Source organism: Ochotona curzoniae, unplaced genomic scaffold (genome assembly GCF_017591425.1).
Source record: "Ochotona curzoniae isolate NIBS_2020 unplaced genomic scaffold, NIBS_Ocur_1.0 contig_883, whole genome shotgun sequence".
Taxonomy (NCBI): domain Eukaryota; kingdom Metazoa; phylum Chordata; class Mammalia; order Lagomorpha; family Ochotonidae; genus Ochotona; species Ochotona curzoniae.
Genome location: NW_024466599.1, coordinates 19,889,472 through 19,911,071, shown reverse-complemented (window position 1 = coordinate 19,911,071; position 21,600 = coordinate 19,889,472). Strand labels below are relative to the sequence as shown.

At 50.2% G+C, this 21,600-nt stretch overlaps 1 protein-coding gene across 1 annotated transcript in view; it reads right to left on the bottom strand.

Annotated features, from left to right (window-relative positions):
- Window positions 1-4,360: 4,360 nt before the first annotated feature.
- PLB1 (phospholipase B1) overlaps window positions 4,361-21,600 on the bottom strand; it is a 101,035-nt gene continuing 83,795 nt past the window's right edge. The window contains exons 47-58 of the mRNA XM_040992747.1: window positions 20,999-21,066; window positions 20,758-20,801; window positions 20,496-20,595; window positions 17,341-17,392; window positions 16,589-16,669; window positions 14,410-14,475; window positions 13,883-13,977; window positions 12,999-13,077; window positions 11,993-12,097; window positions 11,566-11,661; window positions 5,750-5,824; window positions 4,361-4,607 (exon numbers count right to left, since the gene is read on the bottom strand). Coding sequence (XP_040848681.1) covers window positions 4,413-4,607; window positions 5,750-5,824; window positions 11,566-11,661; window positions 11,993-12,097; window positions 12,999-13,077; window positions 13,883-13,977; window positions 14,410-14,475; window positions 16,589-16,669; window positions 17,341-17,392; window positions 20,496-20,595; window positions 20,758-20,801; window positions 20,999-21,066 — 1,056 coding nt within the window. The 3' untranslated portion in view covers window positions 4,361-4,412. The remainder of the gene's footprint in view (window positions 4,608-5,749; window positions 5,825-11,565; window positions 11,662-11,992; window positions 12,098-12,998; window positions 13,078-13,882; window positions 13,978-14,409; window positions 14,476-16,588; window positions 16,670-17,340; window positions 17,393-20,495; window positions 20,596-20,757; window positions 20,802-20,998; window positions 21,067-21,600) is intronic.

The window sequence follows — 21,600 nt, the reverse complement described above, 5'->3', positions numbered from 1 at the left end:
CTAGGGTCAGTTGGTAACATGAACCTAGTTTATTTTTTCTTTCCTTCCTTCCTTTCCTACCTTGTTGTCCTTCCTTCCATTCCTTCTTTGTTTCTTTTTGTGACAAAACCTGCAAGATGCTAAGTCAGTGGGTAACAGGGACATATTTTCCGGCATATTCAGCAAAACACATTAGTGCTACAAGGTTAAGTGATACCCCATGGACAGCCAGGTGTGCATTCACACCACGCCAGGTGGGTGCCCAGTTTGTAGTCTTGGGGGCACTTGGCAGTCCCAGTATGGAGTCTCTGATGTTGGAGATGGAACCCTGCCATGATGGTGGCCACTGTCAGCCAATTTAGCCACTCTGCAGGGGCAAGGGCAATGGGGCATATTCTCTACCTCTGCCCGGACCTAACCAGCAGGGACCTTACTCCTGTCCTTGTGTCTGAACATGGGGAGGGCCGAGAGCTGAGTGGGGAAATGTTGCCAGCCACTTCAGCTGCTGCCTCTCCCACCTCTCTTGGCTGGAGAACTCGCATCTCTGCCCACTGCCAAGTCATCCAGTCGTCTCTGCCTTTACGCTGCCTTTACTGCCTCTGCCGTTTCTATGCAGTTGAGTTTATTGCACCTGTTGCCTGGGATCACACTCCATCTTGCCTCCCTCGCTTAACCATTCCCAGTCAAAATCAGCATGTACTTACCCTATTCAGCTGTCTTGGAACTACTGTCTTTCCAAACAACTAACTCTTCATTGATCTTGTATGTATGTTTAAGGTTTATGTTTCACTTATTTGTGCTCTGATCTTTTATTAATTCTTCCTCTCTAATAACTTTAAGTTGGATTTGTTCTTGTTTTGTAGACCTTGGAGATGTATTCTTAGGTTGTTTAATATTTTCCTGTTTTTTAATATAGGTGCTTATTGTAATCAACTTCCCTTCTAGTATTAATTTTGCTATATCCCATATGTTTTGGCATGTTGACATGTCCATTTTTGTTAATTTTAAGAAATTTTTAAATTTTCCTTCTGATTTCTTTGGCCCATTGTTCATTCAGTAGTGTGTTGTTCAGCCTCCATCTATTTGTATAGCTTTTTGGTTTTTTTGGTTTTATTCCATTGTGGTTAGAAGAGATACAAACTATTTCAATTTTTTGTTTGCACTGAGATTTGTTTTGTGGCCTAATGCATGATCTCTCTCAGAGAAAAAACATTTCATGCACTGATGAAAGAATACATCTCCTGCAGCTGTTGGATGGGGGTGTTCTATAAATGCCCACTCAGGTCTATTTGGTTTAGTGCTGGATAGCTACACTGCTTTGACTTTTTGAGGGTGAGGGGTTAGATCTGCCTTTTGATAGTGATCTTTGCTATTGCTTCTTAATTTTTGTCTTAATCTACATTGTCTAAGTATTGCAATTCCTGTTCCCAAGTGGCTGCAGCAGCTGAAGCTACTGCTGAAGTCTAAAGCTTGTTCTGGGTTTTGGACTTGAGTGTAAGAGCCCAAGTACTTGGACCATATTCTGCTTTTCCAGGCCATTAGCAGACGGTTGGATTGGAAGTCAAATAGCTGGCACTTGTACCAGTGCCTATATGAGATGCCAGTGCCGCAGGGGGACGATTAGCTTGCTATGCCATTCTGCCAGCCACTATACTAACCTTTTCCCACTAAGATTTATATTCCCACGTCAAAAGTAGCCCAAGATCCGAATCATAACCATGGAGTCACTATTGATTCCTTGCTTTTACCATAATGTGGCCCTAATTTGACCTTATGGTCCATCCATCCTCAGTTTTTCACTTTGTTGTTGTTGTTACCACCACCTAGCATAGGCATTCACCTCATTGGTCAGTTCTTTTCGATATCTAACCAAATGTCTGTCCGTCTTTCAGAGATTAACTAAAGTTATATATCCTTTCTGTAGGTATGGATCAAGCTGAATTAATTCTCATCTTTTTTTAATGCTTTATTTTCAAAAGGACTATAACATTTTAATTTTTTAGATTTTTATTGGAAAAGTAGATTTACAGAGAAGGAGAAACAGAAATATCTTCTATCCACTGGTTTACTCCCCAAATGGCCACAACAGCCAGAGTTGAGCGGATCTGAAGCCAGGAACTAGGAGCTTCTTCTGGGTCTTCCATGTGGATGCAGGGGCCCAAGGCTTTGGGCCATTTTCTACTTTCTCAGGCCCATCTCATCAGGGAGCTGGATGGGAAGTGGAGCAGCCAGGACACAAACTGTGCCTGTATGGGATTCTGGCACTTAAAAGGTATGAAGTATTAGCCAAAGAACTATCACACCAGACCCATGATCTGTTTTTGGAATATGAAAGTCTTTATGTGGAATGGAACATTCTCGGGCCTTGGTGGACTCATTCACAGAATGGCTGTGGGCACCACCCTAAATAGGCTGAACTTTCTTCTAAAAGAAAAAAAAAAAACACATAGTGTCTACCTAGGGCAGATAGGTTGAGTAGCTCTTATTACAAAAGCTTGAGAGCACAGTGTTTCAGAATGCTTGCATCTGCATAGTAAGATATCCTGGAGATGAAACCTGAGTCTTAAACATAGGTCTGTTTGTCTCATATCGACCTTGTAAACCTAACCTTGTGTCCTATGTCACAAGGGATCTTCAGAAATGGGGAATTCTGAAAAGGCTATGCATGGCTTTTTATACTCTTTGCACCTAAGTAAGCTTATCTTTTGATGTAATCAATCTTTTGAGATTTCTGAAGTGCCTTTGATCTTCTAGTGCACCTGTGTCTTGACTAAATCCTTCATGGGTGGTCAGGTATCCATCTTTGCACTTGGGGCTCATATCAGCACTCAAAACACCTTCCTATTTGAGGTTTCAGACTGGGGATGCTTACCCTAAATAGTACCACTGGTTTCAGGCAGTCACTTTTTCATGTTTTCAACTAGTGATATTCTAGCATTTATTGGAAATTTGGGGGCTTGGTTCATGGTCCTGTCCTTCCAAAGAGGATTTCCCTTTGTTTCTGCTTAGTGGTCTTAGATTAACTGGCCTGGGACCACTTGGTTAACCTTTTAGCCTGGATCACTCTGGTAAAGTCTAACCCCATCCCCACCCAATCCCATTTGCAACAAGAGCAATGGGAAGAATGAGAAGCTGCAGGTTTAGAACTCTGGGACAATGTGGGTTATCCTTGTTGTCACATTGCCTTAAGCCAGGAGCGTGAGCTGGAATGTGTGACTTAGTCATGACGTTTTTAAGTCTAGAGGAGGAACTCAAGGAAGACATTCTGTTCTCATGAGACAGAAAAAGGACTTGAATCCCACAGGAACACTGGGTCCTCTGGGGTCTCTTCTCTTGGTTTGAGGATGAGGAGGGGGTGGGCAGTCTTCTTCATCCATGAGTTATAATCCATTTCTCCACATGCCTCTTCGGGCCTCTTCAGCTGGGATTTTGTAACTCAAGTTCTTTGTCCTCTCACTGCAGTACTCTCTCACTGCAGTACTGGTACTGCAGTGGGAGAGACCCTGAAGTGCAGAGGATAATGTCTGCCTCCTGCACTGCTCTTGGCTGCTGAGACAAAACCCACCCCAGTGGGAGGTACTGCCTTCACAGTGTTGTCACCAACACTTCCATCTTCAAACCTTTGCGTGACCCCTGCCTGAGACTCTGGGTCTGTAAGAATGCAGCTTTGCGTCCACCACTCCTATGAAGCCCCCAAGGAGGGGCACCCTGTGTTTTCAGGATTCCTCTAGGTTTCTCCTTCAAGCCAGTGATACAGAAACAGGGGCACTCTGCAAGATTTTAGCACCTTGAGAAAATCACGTTGAGGATACAGAATGTGCTTATGTCCCAGTTATTGCTAAACAACAGGTCAACCTTCTCTTCCAGGAGCTGTTTCTCCCAGGGACCCCTGTGGTCTAAAACCATGGGACACACTTACCTACCAGGGCCCACATTCACCTACTTCATTCCACGCTATTGTGGAGCTTCTCATTTCTGAAAGGAGTGTGTCCTCCCAGTCAGGCTGTGACATGCCCAGCTCACGAGGCACCACAGTGCCCTTCATTGTCCAGGGTTCACAGAAGGCACCAAGCAGCTGGATGGCAGCTTGGACTGAAGACAGGCCAGCCAGTTGCACAACTCCAGCCACTACGTGAAGGATATGCTCCAGTAAGGCTGGCCCCCATTCACTCCTCTACCCCTACAAACACATATACACCTGCACATGCAGCCATAGGTCAGTGTCACAGGCAGGCTCACCTGAAGATAAAACATGTTTTAGCTTTATTTAATCTGGCCAATCCCAGGAGCATTGATCTGGAAGAAGGCCGGGCCCCAGGAAGTCCTGCCTGTTCCTTTGGCTGCTGTGTCTCAGGTGTTGAAACAGATTCCAACTGCAGGTTCCGGCTGCAGGTGGCTGAGGTAGAGGAGCCAGGTTGAAGTGTGGCTTGGGCCTATAAGCCTGTGGCCATGACCACTGAGGGGTTCCGCTGCTTCCGCACAGCTGTCCACACCACCATTGCAAGGATGCCAATGAGTAGGCCAGCTCCTGCTGCTACTGGCACAGCCCAGTAGAGCACCGTGGGGGCTGCTTCAGCCTGGTCGGGGAGCAGCTGGCTATTCCGAAGGGTGTAGAGGTACGGGCTCTCCTGGAGAGAAGGGGAAGAGGATCAGGGCCTGCATAAACATCCGTCTGCCCACCTAAGACCTTGTGATTCCTCCAATCTGTGGGAACAACACTGACCCTTGCCCAGTCCCCCAGCTCTCCCCTGTTGGTATAGCCCCTTCACTCTTACTCTGCACCCAAACCCTCTGATGGGTGTCCCAAGCAGCCAACAACTCCCAGCTATGGCCTCTTTGGATTTCCCACCAACACCCCACCTTTCCTGGCTTTGAGAGATGGGAGCTGGTAGTTAATCAATGGAAGCTGGCCAAGGCTCCACCAGTTTGCTCCAGGTCATTATTGGACAACCACTCCCAGTTTCACAGCCTGCTAGGTCAGGAACTATGGCAAGAGCCTGAAGTAACCCACAAGAGCTTCTCATTGCCCAGGAGGGAGAGGAGAGCGGTAGAGATGCAATCATGTCCCATAAGAGGATGCCTCTGTGTCTTGTGAGAGAACCCAGAGGTGTGTCTGATGTGATACAGGGAAGTGAGGACAGTGGGATCCTGGCCCTGGAGGGAGGGAAGTGTTTTCACTGGCCAAGATGGGGGAGGAGCAGGTGGCAGAAATCAAAGCACGGATGTGGGCAGTCACGGGGCCTGCCTGGGAGGTAACTCCAGTTGCCAGAAACATGGAGCGAACAACAAGAGAGGTCAGGCTTCCTCCTGGGCTCTGGCCAAGGACAACCAGGCCTTGACCGGACTGGGCTCATTTTCCAGAGGGTCTGATGAGTGAGAGGTATATGGTAGTGAGTTTGGGATGCATGCAGAAAGAGGAGGGGAAGGTCCAAGAGGTGAGCTGGGGTCCTAGAGTGCTCTGAGGGTCCATGGGTTCTGGGAACAGATCCTGTGTCTGAACTCTCCCTACCTCCCTGCTCCCAGAGTCCTCTTCAGATCTCTGTCAGAAGTGATGGGTGGCTTGGAACCCCAAGCAGCACCTGCTGGTCTGCCTCTCTGAGCCACTCACACCTGTGGTAGAGCTGTGGGCTTCTCCCTATACCCACCCACATCCTGGCACACGGTGGTGGCTGTGAGGAGTGGTGAGATATGAGGGGAAATTCAAGTGCTGAGGTCCCCAGGGGCCTACGTTGGGCCTGCAAGTGGTAGGACAGACGGGGAAGCTACTCACAGGAGATGGACACTTGAGTTTGGTTCTGCTGTAGGTGAAGTTGCTAGAGGTCGTCTTGTGGCCCACTGGTTCCAGCTGCAGAGGGGAAAGGGGCACACTTATTTCAACAAAGCTGGGAGTCATCCCTTGGGAAGGCTGAATCCATGGCAGAGAGACCTCCCAACCCCAGGCTGGGACTCGCCTAGGGTCAGAGCAGGCCAGGACGGAGCCTGTGCCCCAGGTCTGCAGAGGACACACTGACCAGCCCCAGGACCACAGCTAAAAGGCTGGAGCTTGAGCCTCTGCCACTGGGCTCCCCTCCTGGGTGGCTGTGATAGTAGATGCTGGGGCATCAATCTTTAAGGTAAGATATTTTTTAAAAAGAGAGAGAAAGCTTCAATCGACAATTACTCCCCAAATGACCTCAATAGTCAAAGCTGGGTCAGTTTAAATTTGGGAACCAGGAGCTTCCTCTGGGTCTCCCATTGGGTGCTGGATCCCAAGACTTTGGGGCATCCTCTACTGCTTTCCCAGGCCACAGCAGAGAGCTGGATTAGAAGTGGAGCAGCCAGGACCCAAACTGGTGCCCATAACAGATGCTGTTGCCGCAGGCACAGGATTAGCCTGATACACTGCCACATCACCCCTGTGTCTTCCTATTTATAAACTGGTGATTTTATCTACTCACTTTTGCAGGTGCATGGGGATAGCCAGCTTCAGGGAAACTTTGAAAACACATGGGTTGCTGTGATGTTGTCGCCACACTTGGCTTGACAACTTTCAGAAATGGGAGCTTTCTCATCAAGGCTAGTTTAGTTGCTTTTCACACAGATAGAACAAGTTGCTGGACTCGTGGCTCACTGAGGTTCTGCCAGATACTTTCCATGGCAAAACCATTGGAGAATGAACTGGAAGCTGCAGAATCTTTAGCCACTTGCCTGCCTCTGACTGCATGCAGAGCCGAGATGGACCCCAGCTCTTTGCACTAGTAAACAGATACCATCCTGAACATCCGGCTTCCAGGCAGCCATCAGGGGCTGCAAGTAAGGAAAGTACAAAACCTGAGCTAATGACTACCCTGGCTGTGCTCACACTGTGTGCACACAGGCTTGTATACCGTTTCCTAGGAAGGGTGGCCTTGGTCCTAGAAGGGCTGCCACAGGGATGGCACTGCCCAACACTGGCAGATCGCTGGGATTTAGATCTGCCTGCAAGGACTGGGTAATGCTGGGCAGGTCACTGAACACACCCAAGCTCGGGGTCTGGTGTAAAACCCACATCTGGTTGTGGCGAGTGCCAGATAAAACAACAGCTTTAGATGTAGCACACATGGGCGGTTTACACCTGAGTTATTTCCAGCTGGTTGGGGCAGAGGAAATGCCAGCTGATGGGAACAGAACTCCCTGGGGGCAGAACAGATGCTGAAGGTTGATTCTTGGCCCAGCTGCAGGAACTAAGTGGCCCAGGGGGAAGGTCTCAAACCCAGGGGTTGAGTTCAAGTTCTTCTGGCAGGCTCCTTCCCTTTAGCACACACCTGCTGCTCTCTCTCTTCCTTGACCCACATCCCCTCTGTTATGCTGCCTGTCCTTGCTGTAGCCTCCTCAAACACTTGCCCAGGATCACTGGCTGCACTTGCCCACCTGCTATCCTTTGTGCTGCTCATAGTGATGGCCAATAGTCCATTGACTCAATGCTCTGGTCAATAGCATCATGGCCACTGTGTAATCACACCCTGTGGTGGCTGCTGTCCCCTGTCATGGCTTCTCCATGACATTTTTCTAAGCTGTCATACCTACATGTCTACCAGGGGCTCTTGGGCCCATGGCTGAGACATCCACAGTTACTTCACTCACCCGACTCCTTATCTTTTTCCTGCTCTCCAGCCTGACATCTTTTCTGAGCTCGGCACTCCTAACAGCTCACTTGACATCTCTGTGCATGCCTGGAAGGCAGTTCCCATGTCCAAAAAGTCCTCTGGATTTTTCTCTTCCAGGAGGATTTCTCTACCAGTCCCACCATCCACCCAGTTTCCTAGACCCCAAACCAAGAGAATATTCTCTTTCCTCCTCATCTATCAGCTGATCACAAGCCCATCCTGAACGTGGCTATCTGCCAGCAGCAGGCTGCATGGCTCACCTTGGCACAGCTGAGACTTCTCCTGAGCCCTGGCCCTCTGCCACCTCTTTGACCTTGCCACCCTGACTTTGACTTCTCTCAGATGTTTCGAGCTCATTCTTGACTCTGGGCCCATGTGGGTACTATTTCCTCTGTCTGGAACATTCTGGCCGCAGACCTCTGCCTGCTTGGAAACTTCTTGACATTCAGTGCTTGAGTCACAAGTCACTGCTTCAGGGAGGTCATCACTCTGCTCCCCTTGTTCCTGAATGGAAGTACCTAGCTGACTTTGTCTACTTGTTTTGCTATCTGTCTCACATTCCACAAAAGTAGGGATGCTTTTTCCTGAGGGACTCAGAGTCCTTGGAATAGTCCTAGTACATGGATGAATGAATTATACTGAATGTCTCCCACGTGACCTCTGGAATCATCACTGCTGCCCTTGGAGTTTGTGTTAGCAGGAAGCTAGGATCAGGAGTGGGGTTGGGATTTGAATGTGGGCACTCCAATACGGGATGTGGGTGGTTGGAGCAGCAGCTTAGCAAGCAAGCTAAACACTGGCCTTTCAGATAAACTTCCCTGGGGACTAACACTGGAACAAGGATGAGTCACAAGCAAATAGCTGATGACTCTTGACAGGGAATACACAGTGGTATCCATACTGAGAAATGGGATACCGCTACTGAGAAGCCCCCTTTCCACATCTTATGGTAGTATCCACCTCCAATAAGAAACCAGCATGCTCAGTGTTGCTTGATGTTGAAACTAATTTATTCTTATTGAGCAAGGCATTCTACTGAATGAGCAAATCAGTTTATTCATTCTGTTGTATAATGTAGTTTCTATTTGGGGGCTATTACTGAAGGATGCTAAAATCATTCTTACATGGTTTTTACTAGGTTTGTGCATGCTTTTCTGGTAGAAATAGAGCTATGAGTAAAATTGCTCAATAACAGAAAATGTATCAAGATGATTAGGGGTAAGGGTCTTCAAAAAGTTCATTGAAAAGGAAGTAAGTTTTTAAAACTATAGATTTCAGAATGTTGTGCAAAATAAATTTTTAATTCGATTTCACATGAGCTTTTTGAAATACCCACAGCTGCCAGGGTTTTCCAAGGTGATTGTAGGAACTAATTGCCATCAGCAGAAGAGGGAGGCAACAGCAGTGAGGCCCAAGCCTCAGAGAAGGCAGAACTCTGATTAAGAAGGCAAAAGGCCGAAGAGGAAGGAAACACAGCCACTGGGACTTATGGCCTGGCCTCTACAGAAAGAGGCAAGAAATAGTGTGTATTGCACCAGGAGGGTGCCCTGGGCACATGCGCCAGAGCCTGCAGATGTGAGGTCACGGGGCCCTGGGTACGAGACGTGAACTCACCACTTATGTGTTTATCAAGGTGGCGGTGTGACCAGGACAGTAGGGAGAGGACATCACGGCCTCTCATTCCTGTGGTGCCACTGACTGGCTGCAAAATGCTGGGCACATTGCTTCATGCCTCAGAATCTCAGGGACAGAACATTCTGGCTGTTGGTATGACCTCTCATACCAACACACTATTGTTGATTTTATGTCACATTAGGGGCAAAGCTCCAGCAAGTAGAGAATGTGAGGGCGAGGCTATATGCAGCCTTGTGTTGGAAGTGATTTTGGATGAAAACACTAGACTGTATCAGGAATTCACCCAATCAGAATAGGGTAAGACACTTGGTGTTGTAGATGGCTGGGAAGCCAGGGGCAGGCGGTCACCCTGGCTGTGCTCTCCTTTATTTTCCCATTTCCATCCCTCCCACTTCCCTCGCCTTTGGTTCTGGTGACTATGAAAAGCCAAAGTGGTGTTGGGAAGAAAGGACCAGAACATTGTTCATTCCCGCAGGCACTGGGCTACCCCCAGAAGTGGGAAAGCTGCAGCCTGATGCCAGGCTGAGAATCGGGGCCTGGTGCTTCTGGGAATCATGGCTTCACCTGGAGTCTTGGGTGGGAGGTGGGTGGAGAGATTGGGAGCTACTCTTGTTGGTGGAGAGAGGAGGGGGTTAAAAGAGAGCAGAAGACAAGTGACCCTCAATGCAACATCACACTAGGAGCAGAACCAGCTACAAGAATTACCCTGGTGTGATTTGAGACATGACTGCTGGTGATGTGGGGGTCGTTGGGGGAGGCAACTCTAGGATGTTATCACGAACCAGTGGGAAACTTCAGGAAGGGGCAGATGCATGGTGCCAGCAGGAGGAGAGCCCAGAAAGCTGCAAGAGGGCAAAGGCCCGGGGGTAAACCTGGTGCTGCCAGGCTATGTGGATGGTCGACAGCCCAGGTCTGCAGCAGGAGTGGGAATCACTGAGCAGCCCAGGGAGAAGCAGGGGAAGCTGCAGGTTGCATTGGGATTGGGTTATCCTGTTAAGCCTAGAGCAAAAGCAGACATTGCATCAGAATGCACTCCTCCACTGTGTGTAAGAGGCAGTGTGGAGCATCAGGCCAAGCTCTGCAAAACCAGAGCCAGGGACCCACGCGTGTTGAGACACATGGTTGTGGGGGTGGTGCATGTAGGCTTTATGTTTGTGTCACAAGGTCCCATGAAGCGCTGGAAGAGGAGACAGCCTAGCTATTTGCTTTAAAGAACCTGCTGTGGACATGCTGGGAGGGTGATGCAGCTCACGTGTGTAGCACTGGGTAGTGTGCAGGTGCTGTGCCTGCATGCTGGGTCATTTTTACTATCTGACAAATGTGGGTTTTGAACTGGTTAGAGAAAGCATTTGCCCGGAGTCATGTGGCAAGGGCTCAATGCTGCTATTATCACCTCATCTGACAATACTAACCCCTCACAGCACTTGGCAGCTGCTGAAAGAACAAGGTATGTGTATGGAAGAGGGGGCATGAAGCAGTTCATGGAGGACTGGATTAAGGTCACTTCAGGACAGACCTGCGGCACAGTGGGTAAAATGCTGGTTGGAGTACCCATATTCCCTGTCAGAGTGGGTTCAAGTTCAGCTCCACTATTTCCAGCTTCCTGTTTAAGCAGACCTTGGGAGGCAGTAGCTGATGGCTCAAGTACTTGGGTCCCTGCCACCTACATGGGAAATGGGGATTGGGTGAATCAATAGTGAGGAAAGACACAAACAGGGAAAGGACAGATGCAGTGAGACGGTGAACAAGACAGACGTAGAGACAGTGTGTCAGAGATAGAGCAAGTGAGATGGGGCAGACAGCGAGTGAGGTGAAGACAGAAACAAAGAGAAAGGGCAAGCAAGCGAGACATACCCAGAGGAAGAAGGACAGTGTGAGACAGCGTGCAGGACAGAGGGCAGAGGCGGTAGCTAGAGCCAGAGACAGATGCACTCACGGAGAACAGGGAGACAAGGAGAGCAAACGAGGGAGAAGACAGTTTCCATCTGCTGATAGCTCCTCCAATGGCCTGGGGTTAGGCCATGCTGAAGCCATGAGCCTGGAACTACAGCTGCTCCTCTCATGGGGCAACAAGTCTCCCCAAAATGTGGACTCTTCTGCTTTCCTGGGCACCTTAGCAAAGAGCTGGATCGAAAATTGGATTCAGCCTGATGCTTCTATGAGATAGTGGCATCTTAGACCATAGCTTTAACCTGCCATGCCACTAGTTCGGTCCATAGAATGTGATATGTGTGTGCAATGCCATCTTGAGTTTGTGGAGAAAGGACCCCTGTTAGTGGTAGCTTTATCACGGTAGGCCTTAGAGTGTGGGCCCTTGGCCACTCACCATGTTGTTCCAGAGTGCGATGGCCATCTCAGCGTGACTGCGCTCGGAGAAGTGGAAGCAGTCCTCAGAGAAGAAAGTGAGGTCGGCGTCCCCTGTCTGCAAGCGAAGGAGTGGGGCTCAGCACCCTGAGCAGAGGGTGCCTCCTCCTGCCCCAGAACCTCTCTGTCCACCCTCCAATTCTCAGGGATGATGGAAAAGCATCAGAGCCTGGAATTCCTCTAAAAAACTGAAATGTAGCCTTCCACATTTAATCCTTTTGTGTTAGCACTCGTAATTATTGAAAGCATAATCACTTAGGAATGCCTTCCTAGGTTCTATCCCAACCTAGTGAATACCCATATGGTTTTGTTCACAATGTGCATCTTCCACAAAGATCTGAGGAGTCCTTGCCCACCCACCCTGAGCCCCAGCATGACACCTAGCTTACCTCAGTCAGTGGGACCAGAGTATTCTGTAGGAAAGGTTGCACGACCACGGTGAAGTCCTTACGCTGCACATACTGGTGTGTATAGGAGAGCTGGGAGAGGCCGCTCTGGGGGTGGGGTGGGGGTAGAAAGCTGTTCAACCATCCTGGCAGGGCTGGGCAGATGCAGTCTGCTTCTGCTCCCAGGGTTTGAGTGTGGTGGAGTCTACCCATTGATGAAGGGGCAGTGGCAGGTGACCCAGGCATGCATTCATCCTGCACCTTTACCCAGCAGGTGCACTTGAAGGCCTTCAGCTGATTCTGAAGGGGCAGTGGTTCCCCATCTGCATGGTGGCTCTCGGGCCAAAGGGCTGCCCTGTTTTTCTCACTGCATGAGGTGGTAAGTTTGAACCCAGGGCTCCAGTGCAAATGGGGACATCAACACCAGCACCCCAAAGTACCTTTGAACTTGGTGCATGACTCATTGGATTTATGAAATGTTCAAAACACGGGCTGTCAAAGGAATCCACTACATGTACTTGTCCTCAAAGGATCTGTCATCTGCTCCAGGGGAGGATATGAGATACAAAATGTTGGACCCATCTAGAACTCCAGCACCCAGTGAGGGCATGGATGGAGCCAGGAGTAAGGTGCAGGCAAAGATGGTGAGCAAAACCTGACTTCTTAAAGACGAAGGCAGGGAGGCCAGGCCAGGCTCTGCCACCCTGCGTCCCTCCTTGAATCTAAGGGTGCAGGGTGGACCCCATCCCAGGGAGCCACCACAGAGCCAAGTGCTGCCTTGAGATTGGAGGGGTGGGAGTCTTCTGGCTGCCTCTTTGGGAACTGAGGCCAGGGAGGGCACAGTGAACTCCCAGACTTCCTGCATAAACTACTTTAGGAGTATAAACTGCCTCTCAGGGGTAGGGGTACTCTCGGCCAACCCTGGCCACACACATGACTTGTGATTCCTCACTCAGAGAGCTCAGGGCCTCCTGTCTGGAGCAGAGAGGGGGAGGGCTATAGGGCGCACCTGCAGGTTCCAATTCATTTTCTTCAGTTCTTGCATCTCTGGAGAGCTCTGAGAGTATCGGAAGCAGGTGCATTGGCTCCTGTGAGACAAGGACTCGTGAGCTGCAGCTCTGGGCTCAGTCTTCCCAGGAGGCTGACTCTGACATGTGGGAAGTGGGTGCCTCCTGGGGTGTAGGGTCCAGAGAAGGGGAGGAGTCAGCATTGGCTACCAGTTCCCTTCCTGTGACCTCTGGTTTTTGGTGATGACCATGCTGGCTCTAACTTTAGGCATGAATTTGCTTCCCTCATTCCTGGGGTTTCTGAACTGTCTCTAATGGCCTTGGACACTCACAGGGCGCCATACCCATCAGCCAGCTTTGTACCACCCCAAGGAGGTGGAATACCACCATAGGCTCCATTCAGAGCCCAATCACTGGCCATGCCACCTGAGTGCCTGGCCCCTAGCAAGAGGGGTGACCAACTGGTCAACTTCCCAACAAATCCGTTCAACCCTACATCGAATGCCCCTCCCCAGTATCAGCCCAATGGTAGCAACTTCCTGCGAGGGTCTCATGGAGCTTAAAGGAATTGTGGGTTCCAATAGGGATTCCTGACCTGTCCATCAGCACCTGGTCTGCAAAGATAGGAGAAAGCTACAGTTTCCTGTGGAAGCTGGGTCAGGTACCTATGAGCATTTCATCTCAACTTTCCTCAACCTTCCAAGAAAAGTGTTACCTTCACTTTAAAGGAGAGCAATGAGAGATCTCCTAGAAGTTGAGGGTTTGGGTTCAAGTCCCACAGCTAGGCCAGATGCATCTGAACTGTTTGTCTCTGGTCTTCTCTAGCATCTGCAAGTGTCGTCCTCCCCAGGGGTCCTTGCCCTGGGGCCACGATCTATCCACTTACTGAGCTGCCAGGAGTGTGGCACATTTCCCGCCTTGATCCTGGTGCAGGCCGGCTAGCTCCATGACCTCCACGACATTGACAAAGGTCCTTGGAAGCTGTGGAGAGCCGAAGGCAGGCTGCATGAGTTCCGTGGGCCCTGAGCACTGTTGGAAGGAGCCTGGGAATGGCGGGGTTGGGGTGGTCTTGCACAATCTAATTTCCCATGCCCCAATTTTACCAATGGGGGAACCAAGACCTTGGTGGGGCAGTGGTTTGTATCATCTCACTAGATCATCTCAGTGCCCAAGTTGACAGATCGGGAAGCTGAGATGCAGAGAAATCCCTGCTTGGCCAGCCACTGTGCCTTGCTGCAAGTGCAGGCTGATTGGCTGCAAGGGGACTTAGCGTTGTTGTCTTTGGCAGGTGGGAAGGGGGGCAGGGTCTCTGCTCAGGGCACAGCTTGTCGTGGATGAACCCCGGCGACAGAGCCCCCAGTCTGACAGACACGTGACCCACAGGCCCCAGACGCGGGCACCAAGCTTTCCTACCTCTGCGTAGAGGATGTCCAGGGCCTGTTGAATGTACTGGATGTACTCTGCCTCTGAGCCGGCTCCCTGGGAAGAGAGAAGGCACTCGCTTCAGTCCTTAGAGACCAGTCAAGGGCAGCCTAAGCCCAGGAATGCTCCAGGTACCTGGCAGGGCAGGGAAGCCCAGTCTTTGTGGCTGGTGGGCACAGATTAAACTGCAGGAAACCTTGCCATATCACTTGCTAGCCAGCAGCCTGAGCCTGCCTTCCACAGAATCCCCTGCCCCAAGGGGGCCTCTGATGGCCTCATCGTGTTAGTGGTTGGTTCTTGGCCACTATCACTGCCCAGATCACCATGGCCTCTGTCCTACAGGTGTTAGCCCTTGCTAAGTCCACAGCCATGAGCTCCTGGATCTTCAGTACCTCTTGTGATCCAGCCCTGGCCTGCAGGGTAGAGCTGTTCCCAGCATCCTGGGTAATGGGGTATGAGGTATACAGCAGGTGCTCAGTGAAGGCCTACTGACTGAATCTTGACCTTTCTTTACAGATGCAGAGATCTTTGGACATGGGTCCAGGCGCCTCAAATGGTAGTAGAAAGCAAAACTAGCACTCATACTAAACACAGAACAACATGGGTGTGTGTTGAGCATACTTAGTGCAGTGTGTCTGTGAGCCAGGACAGGTGGGCCAGGCAGCTCCCTGCCCCATGAGTAGCCAGATAAGATGAGGGCCAGTCCAAGCTTGGGTTAAGAGGTTCTACACAGGCCTGGCACCATGGCCTAGCGGCTGAAGTCCTTGCCTTGAACGCACCAGGATCCCGTGTATGGGCGCCGGTTCTAATCCCGGCAGCTCCACTTCCTGTCCAGCTCCCTACTTGTGGCCTGGGAAAGCAGTCGAGGACGGCCCAAAGCCTTGGGACTCTGCACCCATGTAGGAGACCTGGAGGAGGTTCCTGGACCGAGTTCCTGGCTTCGGATTGGTGTAGCACCAGCCATTGCGCTCACTTAGGGAGTGAATGATCTCTTCCTCTCTGTATATCTGACTTTCCAATAAAAATAAAATACATCTTTAAAAAAAAGAGGTTCTACAAACCTCTAGAAACCTGGACCCTTTTCATCCTCGAGTGTCTAAAAACCAGCTGAGGCTGGTTCATGGGTCAAGTTCTTGAAGGGCGGTAAGCTATGTGATCAGCATGGGTTCTGATTATCAACCACCACCAATGCTCCCTGCACCCCAGAAATGGGGCTAGCAGCACCCGGGGTGGAATCGCCAATTCCCCCAAAAGCAATGGTCTTACAGAGGACCCATCTAGATTCTTGGTGCTTGTTTTCTGCATAATTATGTAATTAATGGTTCATCAGAATTTTAAATATCTAAGGATATGGTTCACACTAACAAAGCTGACTTGCTCTTCATACTTTGAATAGATGTATGGAATTGTCTCACAGTTCTCCATAAATAGCTACAGTTGAACTAATAAATGAAAAAGTAATGTGATTGCCAAGGTTCTTTCATTATAGTATGTCACAGCATTATGGGCAAAAGATACACAGCAGAACAGAGGAATTTTGGAAGTATACTAGCTCCCTGGACAAAAACCAGACTATGAAGGAACAGAAAAAATATATAACATTGTCAGTATTCTCAATCTGTTAAAGCTAACGGTGAAAATAAAAAGCAGGACTGACTGTGGTGAAGTGGGTTGAGCCACCATTGACAATAGCAGCTTTGTATAGGAGTGTTTCAGTTTTAGTTCCAGCTGCTCTGCCTGATCTAGCTCCCTACTGCTATGCAGAAGAGGATGGCACAAGTACTGAGGCACCTGCCACCCACTTGGGAGACCCAGGCAGAGTTATGGGCTCCTAGCATTGGCCTAGATTCAACCCTGGTTGTGACAACCATTTGCAGAGTGAACCAGTGGATGGAAGATCTCTAACTCTGCTTCTAAAATCTTAAAAAGTTTTCTATAACTTTGAAAAGTAAAAGATAGTAATGGAAAATATTTTAAAATTTCCAGAAGGCTACTAAAAATAATTGAGGAGATTGAGACCTGTTATTTGGTATCCAGCAGCCAATCTACCTGGCTCTCATGAGGCCGCGCTTGGCACGTATGGGAAACAAGGCAGGTGTGACACTCATGATGGAGTCACAGGGGCAGGCTAAGGGCCTAGGCAAGGATGGGACAGGGGTCAGGGGCCTACCGGATTCTCGCAGAAATGACACAAGTCGTTGCCCCCAACAAGGAGTGTGACCAGCTTCCAATCCTTCTCCAGGTTGATCTCCTGAGGGGACAGAGATCTTGAGAGGGGCACGTGTCAGGCCACGATGTGCCTTCTATCCTCTTGGCATCCCAGTCATCCCCTTGGGGCCTGTGTCAGAGGACCTCATCCTGAAATGTCATCTAATGGTCTTTCAAGGAGCCCAGGGCTGTCCCAGGATAAGCCCTTGGTGCCCCATTCCAGGCAGGGGGCACTGGAAGAGGAGGAGGTGAGCTCAGTCCAGCCTGGGAGACCCCCAGAGGAGCTGCTGATTCAGCCACCACTGTACCAGGAGTCCTGCCAACCAATGCACAGCACTGCAGAAAATGTGACAGTAAGAAGTTTCAGGGTGCCCATCTGGGGATGTGGGAGAAAGGATGGGACTGGGAGGCTATTTTTAAAAGCTTCCGTTTATAGAATGGGGTTCCAAGAAGCCGGCTGTGGGGTGAGAGGGCAAGCTGCCAGAGGTCAAGGCCAGGATTTCAGCCACCTCTTTGTCCCCCTCTCTCCCCACAGCTGCTGTTAGGCCATGGAGACCCTTTGGGGAGAGCCTGCCTCTTGAGGCTGCTGCAATGGCTCTTAAGGAGTCACTGTGGTTCAGAGAGGGTCCTGGTGGGGAGGCGGGGTGTTGCAATATACCCTCCGTAGCCCACAGGAGACCCACTGCTTTTTCTACTGGGGGAGTATGGACTTACAGGGTTGTTTCTCATTCTCTCCACCAGATCCCGGGCTTGGGCAGGCATGTCCCTAGTGGGGGAAAAGAGAAAGGGACATTAGAGCCACTTAGGAGACAGGTAGGCCCAGGAAGAACGCCCAGCAAGGCTTCCTGTCCTCCTGCTGTCCCAGCCTGGTAATGGAGTGGTCATGGACTTCAAAGCCAGCTGCATGGATCCATCTTTTATAGCAGAGCTGCCTGAGGTGGCATCTGGTCAACCTTCCCACCAGCATTTCCTCTTAGCACACCCCACAGTGTTGGTGGAGTCTGTTCTTTTCACATATAGTTGCCTGTTTTAGAAACACCCCTTTGTCTACTTGAGCAAAAGCACCCTGAGTCACCATCCCTCAGCTTTGTCTTTTCCTGGCTGAGTGATACCTATGACCTTGACTTCCAAGCCCCACCCTACTCCTATCTCCTCTCTGTTCCTTCTCTGTGGTGCTTCTCACGTCTCCACCTTTCCTCATCTCCCATGTTCTTATTCGTTCCAACAAAGCAGGATGCGGGGGGATGAGCCCTGGCAAAATTCATCCTCCATCCCCATCTACCATAAGTAAGACAACACCCCATGCCGTGCCTCACAGGTATCTGTGTCAGTGGAATACTAGCCAGCTATGAAAAGAAGGAAATGATTGGCAGGCCTAACAACATGGATGAACCTCAAAGCATAATTTTGTTGGATAAAAGTCAAACATCCAGAAAGAGGATATACGCTGGTTCCATTTACACACAAGCTCTAGCTTATCAAATTGCATACTTTCAAGTTTACTGCATACCAATTATGACTCAAAGCTGCCTTCTATATCTATAGGAAATATATATGTACAATATATTTTCCTATATATACTTCTTATATATATATTTACAGACCTATATGTATATAAAAAAATCATGTCAATAAAGAGCACATTACCAAGCCATTGTGCAAGATGTCACAAGACGTAACTGGTTTCAGGCTGGCTATTTCAAATCTTTGCATGTCCACAGGCAATGTGTGCCAGTCACACATGCACCTTCCCTGCCCTTTTGTGAATTTACACATGCAGGGTCATATCCCATTCTCTGCTGCTGCTGATGGGCCATCAGGACACCAGAAGGCAGGTTATCCTGGTAAAAGGCAACCACAGAGTGGCCGAGGCCCTGCTAACAGGCTCAAAGGATGATCAAGAGAATTTCTGCATTAGCTCTGGGGGGTTGGAGGGGCGGCTGGGAAGGGCCATTGTCTCCCTCATCTCTGCCTTCAGGCCCTGATCAAGTCCATGAGCTCACTGGCCCACGCCCCCTACCCTTCCTTTCCAACCACAGGCAGCAGGGGCTGCACTTGGGCTCTGCTACCAACCACTGTCTGCATAGGCTCCTGAGACTGGCTGGGGCTGACTTGTTGCATCTTTTAAAGCAGGAAGTTGAACTAGGTGATACCGGGATCCTGTGGAGCTTTGTCTGTCTTTCCGTGACAGTCCTACAGTTCAGACTGGATACTGTTCTGTTCTCTCGTCTGCCCTCCCACACCAAGATCCAGCTTCAGGCTGCACTCTTTCCCCACCCAAGCCTGCCTCTCGGCATTCTCCTGTGAACTTTAGCTCCTCAACCAGCTTGCCAGCTCTGTGTGCGTGGGGGGGCGGGTCACCGTTTGCTGCTTTTGTGCTTTTTAGTGGGCAGAGAAGCCAGGGGAAGGTGAATGTCTGCAGCTTTGTAAGTGTGTCCAGGTTTTTCGTTGCATGTCTCTTAGGATAACTTATATTGTTGGGGAAGCTGGGACATAGGTCTTGAGCTTAATGGATGGACTTAAGAATAATGACCATTTGTTCCTCTTTGGATTAGGTTTGGTTGAATTATGATTGGTTGGATTGCCATATGGACTTTTGATTTGCTATTTCTAGTATACTCTTTATTAACCAAGCTTGGTTCATAAAGACTCCTTAATACATCTTAGGCAAGTCTGGTGTGATCTCGCTCTCATCCCGCAACAAAGCAACATGTGCAAATTCACACAGCTGGGATTTTTGACACATGGTCTGCACCCCAAGACCTCATCATCCTAGCTGCTGGGCTGCGGAATTTAACTCTGCCTGAAGTAATATCTGTCCTCCATGGGAAAAAGCAATAGAATGGAGACACAGACCAAGTCTACAGCCTTACTCAAGTTAGGGGCTCACTCTGCTTTTCCCAGCTACTTCTGTGGCTGCTGACTCCAGCTGACACTCAGCTACTCAGCAACAGTGAAACAGAAGTGGGAAAAAGGAGCAGAGAAGCAGGGAGGGCTTCCGTGCCTGGGTGCCGACGTCTGTCCTGTTGAATACTAATAAGGATGATGAGAAGTGATCCTAATAGAAATCAGGCGTTGGTTCAATAGCTCCACAAGCCCAGGTCTTAGCAGAAAAATAATGTCTTCCTGCTTATGACGCTGAGGAACTGACAATGCTTCCTGTGGTTCAGACTTGAAAACCAAGCCCAGGCCCCAGGTGACAGCCTCTGCTGAGAAAGTTCTCTGTAAACAGAGCCTGTGGAGGAGCTGCAGCTGTTTCCCTGGTGACTGAACATAGCAGCCCTCCTACGGAGCAGACACGCAGACACCCAGCAGCTCCGTGCAGGAAAATCAATGCCCTGGGTCAGGAGCTTCAGCTTTAATGACCTGGATAGTTGTCAATAACCACCATCCAGGGAAAACAAGCTGCCTCCAGGCCCGTGGCAGGGGGCCCTGACATCTAACCACCTAGTGGTCTGGATACAGAGACTCCGAGGGGGTTCTGAGGCCAGGGAGGATAAGAGGGGATACCCACAGAGAGGTGGAGGCCTCCCTGATTGACAGGCAGGATCCACTGTGGTCCTTGCTGGGTGGATGGCTCTTCCTCCTCCTGCTTGAAGAGGCAGCAACAGCACCAACCACAATCAGGACAAAGGCCCTACACTTAGCCATGATCTGACCCTGGCTCCTGGGTGACCAAGGCTGCTTGTCCTCATCACAGCACCCAGGTTCAATGTCGTGAGGGTCACAAGTGATGCCCCACACACAGGGCCCCATGCCAATGGTGCTCCGGGCAATAGCTGTCAAGTCCCATCAGGGATCAGGCTCCCAGATATCACCCTTCCACCTCCGGCTCTTAGTTCTGCCCATCCTGAATGGCATCCACTCACTGAGCTCTGGCCCCTGGCACTGCCACATTGAGTCCCATCGTCTCCTCCAAGGTTCCGGTAGAAAACCCCAGGATGGAAGGATTGAACTTCTTCAGGATGTCTGTGGAAAGAGGCCAGGTGAGCAGCTGCAGGAGACCCCATGGTGCCTGGGCATGGTGGGGGGCAGTCAAGATCATCCCAGGATCGGGTGACTTCTTCCCTTACAGACAACCTCCCCTACCCCCACCCCAAGGGGAAGCCCCTTCTCTCCTTGGCTACTTACTGGGCAGTGTGGTGTGCGTCTCCAAGGCCCCATCCCCACCAATGCTGCAGAGGAGAAAGGATACTCGTTAGCATCACCCAGTCCTGCTGCTCTGTGCCTTGTCACATAGATGGGTCAGAAGCAGATATTCTGACCCTGGAGCCTGGGGTCAGTCCTGGGACTGTGTGGATGAGACCTTCTTCATTGTAGGCCTCTCTGCGGGGCACGTTAGCAGCAGAGAATGAGCCGAGAGCATCCTCACCTCCAGGAGAGGCCCCTCCAGTACACGGGCAGGTCACTGGTGTTGCTCGGTCGAGCACCTATGGCCAGCTGGGAGAATAGAAGCAAAGAGAAGGTTTCAGGCCCTGATCCTCTACCCACGTCTTTCCTCATGCCTCCTCCTAATTCTGACCCTTCCGTGAGTTTCCCTGACCCCCAGAGTCAAGGCCAAACCCTGTCAGCACCATGTAAAGCTTGCCATGATCTGGCTTCCAGTAGGCCATCTACATCCATCTTCACCTTCACTTCTAGGCCAAGTGGATCTGTCACTTCACAAAGCGTGAGGCCTTTGGGCCAGTCTGCCCAGTCACCACCACTCTATCCTTCCTGGAACATTGAACCCCCTCCTTCCCATTTGCTCAAATCCCCAGTTCATTCTCCAAGACTTTCATCAGTTTTATCTCTTCTGCAAAATTTTCTCTTAACAAACAGGGCACAGGGGGTGTTAAGCCACGGCCAGTTCAAGTCCTGACTGTTCTGCTTATCATCCAACTCCCTTCTGGTGTGCCGGGAAAGCAGCAGAAGATGACTCGAGGGCTTGGGCCGATGCAACCCATGTAGTCAAGCCAGATGGAGATCCTGGCT